General features: G+C 63.9%; 1 protein-coding gene across 1 annotated transcript in view; it reads left to right on the plus strand.

The window, feature by feature from the left end:
• The first annotated feature begins 4568 nt into the window (after positions 1 to 4568).
• The window catches only part of CABP7 (calcium binding protein 7), a 2068-nt gene continuing 1145 nt past the window's right edge, over positions 4569 to 5491 (plus strand). Inside the window, exon 1 of the mRNA XM_015562883.1 lies at positions 4569 to 4928. Coding sequence (XP_015418369.1) covers positions 4625 to 4928 — 304 coding nt within the window. The 5' untranslated portion in view covers positions 4569 to 4624. The remainder of the gene's footprint in view (positions 4929 to 5491) is intronic.

The raw sequence follows: 5491 nt of genomic DNA on the forward strand, positions 1-5491 counted from the left end.
GTCAGGGATGTTGGGGGGAGCACAGGGGAAGGCATGGAGAGAGGTCCCCCTTATCCCCATGATCTGGAGGGGGCAGGTGTTGGGGGGGGGTCAGACTGGCTTAAGGGGAAGATCAAGTGGGAGCAAGCAGCCCCCCTCCCACAACTGCACCACAGGCTCTGAGCCACCTGCTCCTCACCGAGTCCCCCCAAAGCTCCCCGAGGCCAGGAGAGCCTTGGAAAAGGGGTCTGGTGTCTGATGCGGGCAGGACAGATGGATGGGTGCTGCTGCTGCGTCTCTGGCCTTGAACCCCAAACCCACATCCCTGCCCTGTCATCCGGGGCCTGGAACAAGGAGTGGGGTATGATGAGGGGCGAGAGGGCAGGGGATGGGGCATACGCTGCCTCTTCCCTAATGCCTCCTCCTGCCAGTGCCCCCTTCTATAGGCTCACACCCCTTCCTTCCTGCTGGCCACCGAGGCAGGGCTTAACCCCGTCCCTCACACCCCAGGCCAGCCAGCTCCCACCTCCTTCTCTCCCCTTGCTCCCTCCACCCCACCATGCAGCCCTGCTTTGGGCCTCACGAGGTCCAGATTCTTGCCACCTCCCAGCCCTGAAATGTAGACCCCAAGGAAGGGGAGAAGCTGAGAGGAGCCTAGGGTGCAGAGGTGAGCGGGGCGCAGGGCTGGCAGCGTGGGGGGCAAGGAGGCCGGGCCGCAGCCTCCCTTGGGCTGCCCGGCAGGCACACTGGCAGGAGCCCAGGAGCATTAGTCACCAGCCACACCAAACGCCCTCCCTGCTTCTCTCCCATCCTCTTCTCCTGGGCCCCGAGGAGCAGAGGGGCCTGGCACAGGGGGCATCTGAAGGGCAGGGCCCTCTCTGGTGTGGGCAGGCGGGGGTCTTGGAGCAGGCAGATGCCAGGGTGGCCCCAGCCCATCTCCCGGCCCACAGCAGTGACAGCTGAGGGCAAGGAGTCCTCCATGCCTGACCCCTTTCTTGGCTGCAGGCACCCCGAGAGTCCGCCTTCCAGGAGACCAAGTCTCTGCAGGCCCCAGTGATCCTTGAATGCCAGGGCAAGGCTGTGTGGCCAGGGCGACCATTCCTTGCACAGATTCCCCCCTCCGCCCCCTCCACCCCCTCCACCTCCCCAGTGCCCCATCAGTGCGTCTGCTCCCCGGGGCAGTCTGGGTAACACCCCGGCCCTTTCCTGGGAGGATGCCCACAGTGGGGGAGCCACATGTGCCGAGAAGAGGAGCCTGGCAGCTTGGGACGCAGTGCTGCAGACAGTACGTGCCTGGCGCAGAGATCCAGGGGGCGGTTCGTCCGAGGGGGAGGAGGGCCAGGGAGGGAGGGGGAGAGCCGGGGGTTAAGATGAGAGCTTCCAGCCAGGCAGCGCTGGGTTTGAGTCTCTGCATCCTTGTCTCATGGAGTGACCTCGGCAATCACTTGCCACTCTTGCCTCGGTTTCTCCATCTGTAAAAGGGGTTTGGCATTGCCCCTCCCCAGGGCTGCTGGTGACAGAGGAGGTGATGGAAGTGCCCAGTGCGGGCCCTGATGAGCCGTGGGGGCGGGACAGACGCCGCAGTAGGGAAGGCCAAGGAGCGGGCCTGCAGGGGTAAGAGGCTGGAGTGTAGAGGGATCGGTGAAGGCTCAAGAGGCAGGGATGCAGGGTGTGCAGGGTAGGGAGGGCTTGGTGGAAGGGGCCATGCGATGGGTGGCAGTTGGCACATAGACATGGCCCGGCAGAGCCAGCCTGGGACCTCCTGCCCCCATCAGCCCCCTTTCCCCCCGTGAGAGACTCTCCCAGGTTCTCCCTGTACCTCCTCCCCGACAGACACACACAGCAGAGGCCCCGAGGCCTGGAGGAGCCCTGAGCCTGCCCCAGCGGCATCCACAGCCTTGAGCACCTGAGGGTGGGAATGGGGCCGCTCAAGCTGCAGTCCTGTCCTCTGGCTGGTGGAGGAGGAAGGAGACAGACAGGCAGCCGCCAGGGCAGGCTCTGCGCCGGGTCCTTGGCCTGCTCAGCGGGACCATGGAGCCTTCATGGAGAGGGGCCACAGGGGGACATGGGGAGAACGCGGGTAGGGCAGTGCCATCCTGCTCCTTTCCTGCAAGCCCAGTGGCTGCCTCTGAGCGGGCCAGAAGCTCACAGAGGCCAGGGTGATGGGGCACAGGGCCAATGTCTCAGAGAGCCGCCGAGGACGACGCTGCCCCGCCCCTGCAGCGGCCTCCAGCACCCCCCCTCGCTGGACCCCAACTCCTGGACGGAGTGCTGGCATCCCCTGGAGCCTGTGAGGGACCCGGGCCCTGACAGCTGCATGGGCCGTGGGAGGGGGTTGGGGCTGCCAGCCTGGAGGCATTAGGTGGGGGACAGTGTGGGCCTGGAAACCCGGAGGCCCTGCCAGCCCTTTCCCGGGCCAGGCGTCCTCATGCCAAGATCGAGCCCAGCGGGCTTCCTCTGGCCTCGTGGGCCGGAACAGAGCGCAGGGTCAGAGCGAGGCTTTCGGGGAATCACCGGCTGGGCTGTGCTGACGGTGGCGGCAGCGACGGGGACGTGATGACACCCACCCCATTCAGAGAGCCCCCGGCAGGCCCAGGCCGCAGCGATGGGCAGGAGCCACGTTCCCATTGCACAGGTGCAGCACTGGAGGCTCAGAGAGGGAGCTGCCTTGCATTCCAGCTGGTCGTTCAGCTGCTGAGCGGCAGAGCTGGACTTCAAGGCCGGGGCCCCAGGGCCCGGCACCAGCCAACAGGAAGCCCACCTTGGTGTCCAGAGCTCACCCAGTCCTCCCCCTCCTCCCAGCTCTGCTGTCTGTGACGTTCTCGTTTGCAGTGCCCTGTGCTGAGCCAAGCCCGGCCGGCCCGGTCAAGCACTTACACCCTCCATTTTCCTATGTAGTCACCCCCACCGTCCCGCTGGACAGGTGAGCAAACACCGGCCCAGGTCACCCAGCCAGGAGGCAGGAGAACTGGGATTTGAACCTGTGTCTGTGTGACTTAGAGCTAACTCTGGCTGAGAAGGTGGTCCCTGAACTTGGCCTCAGCAGTCACCTGGGGCTGGGGCAGGGCTCTGGGCATGGACAAAGGTACAGAGGCAACCCTCAGGTGTGAGCTGGGGGTGCCAGGGCAGAAGGGACACATGGGCGTGGAAGTGGCGGTCTTTGGATGTATCTGGTGATCTTAGGAGGCCAGTCCTGCCCGAGAAATGGCTGTGGGGCCCCTTTGGCTACCGCCAGGTCTGTTGCCTGCCCCATATCCCACAATTCCCCTGACCTCCCCTGTCTCCCATCCAGCCTGGGGACTTCCATAAGGGGGTAGGGGCCTCCAATAGAAGCAGCCCTGGGTAGCCTGGTTACATGGCCAGTACCCTCATCTTCCAGCAGAGACTCCCAGGCGACTGAAGTCCCTCCGCAGTCTCCGTACCGCCAGGCCTCTGCTCACATACCCCTGGGGATGGGGAGCTCACCACCCCTCAGTGGCTCAGGAAACCTCCAGGTGGGAGTTGGCTGCAGTTCCCAGAGTCCAGGGAAGAACCTGATGAAGTTTGGGGCCTCGGTCCAAGCTGCCTTGCTGTGTAGCCTGGGACACACGGCTACCCTCTCTGGGCTGTCGTGGGATCAGCAGGATCAGGAAGGACCCCCAAGTGTAGGATCCCACAGTCAAGTTTTTAGGGTTCACAGACCCCTCAGGCCAGCTAACTCTGCCCTCACCAGGAATAGCCCCGAGGACCTCACACCGACCCTAGCCTGTCCACCTAGTCTCTCTGGGCCTCGTTTTCCAGGACTGCAGCATAAAGACATCAGTCTGCACTCCACATATGTACGTATGGACACACCACACACAGGTGCACACCTGAGCGCGCTCTCTGCTGACGTCCGGGCCAGGAGGCTGGCAGGTGGACTGAGTAGGGAGAACGGGGGGTTGGAGCAGAGGCTGTGAGTGAATTGCGATCCGCTCTCTCCCAGAGGAAAACACTTCTTACGGCCCTCCCTGGGCTGAGGACCAGGGAAGGGACAGGGAAACAGATGGCGTTGGGAAAGGTTAGGACCCTCCGCAGTTCCTGGAGGCCCTCGGGAAAACCCTTGTCCCAACATCCTTTGCGCCCATTTCACTGTGGGTAAGCCTGAGGCCCACCCAAGGTCACTCATTGGGGTGCGCATTCCCAGGCTCCCAGCCCTCTGCATTGCCCCCCACCCTGAGTCACCCAGGCCCTCAGGCTGGTCTCCCTCTCTGTATAATGGAGTGAGGGGAGCGACCCCCACATCTGAGCTGGCCTGCGCCTGCTGGGGCCCTTCCATCTGCCTCCCTTTCCCCCAAACCTTGGGCTCCCCAGGCAGGCTGCGCCGAGCTGTCAGCCCCGCAAGGCTGCCTCACGTGGCTGCCATTAGCGTGTTAACTAACGGGCTGAGCTGAACGGAGCCGCTGAGCTAGGGGAGGACGTGCGGAATGGGGACAGGGAGCGTGGGGATGGAGAGTGTGGGGTGCTGGCTTCCTCCTTGCACAGTGGGACCCATGGTTCCTGCCACAGGGGGTCGCTGTGAGGACGCCTGGAGGGGCTGTGGGGGCCTGGCGCACTGACACGGAGACCCTGGGGACGGCCGCGGCTGCCGGGGCCTCGCTCTGCCCTGAGCTCCAGCAGCAGCGCTATGCGGACGCCTGGGCCACCTGCCAGTCGCCTCTGCCCAGACCTGCAGGCTCGGTGGACGCACTGCTGGGCTCAGGCTGCAGGCGTGGGGGTCCTCGAGGCCTGGGAAGCAGGGGTGGGGAACAGGAGTGAAGTCCCCACCTGCTCTGCTCCCCCCACAGAGATCCGAGAGGCCTTCAAAGTCTTTGACCGCGACGGCAATGGCTTCATCTCCAAGCAGGAGCTGGGCACGGCCATGCGCTCGCTGGGCTACATGCCCAATGAGGTCGAGCTGGAAGTCATCATCCAGCGGCTGGACATGGATGGTGAGCGGTGCCCCCCACCCCCCTGGCTGTTTCCTCACCCTTCACCGGGGGCTGGGGCTGGGGCACGAACCACGGGGGACTCGCTCCCCCCACTAGCAGCCACCCCCAAGCCCCTGGCCGCTTACAGCCAGAGTGTGAGCGCCGCAGCCACACCTAGGGGTCTTGGTCTGTATCCTGAAAAAAAAAATTAAGTACAGAAAAGTAGAAAGAAGTCTATTCTAAACAGGTCGCTCCCCCCACTAGCAACCACCCCCAAGCCCCTGGCCGCTTACAGAAAAGTAGAAAGAAGTCTATTCTAAACAGCCCAGGTCTCGCCATTCAAAGTAAGAAATACTTTAGTTGTGTTTGCCACCTGGCATTTTATTATGGAACAACTCCTAAGGAGCAGTAATGCCCAGACCCCCTTGGTCCCCCTGAGCCCCCACTTGGCTCCACCCAGAGAGCAGGTGGTAGCCTGAGCAGGTTGTCACCATCCTGAGCTCCGTTTCCTGTCTGTGGTGGGGGAACGTCAGGCCCGCACCCGCCCGGGACAGCAGCAGGGCCTGGGGAGCCATGAGGGCTCC

Source organism: Myotis davidii, unplaced genomic scaffold (genome assembly GCF_000327345.1).
Source record: "Myotis davidii unplaced genomic scaffold, ASM32734v1 scaffold478, whole genome shotgun sequence".
Classification (NCBI taxonomy): domain Eukaryota; kingdom Metazoa; phylum Chordata; class Mammalia; order Chiroptera; family Vespertilionidae; genus Myotis; species Myotis davidii.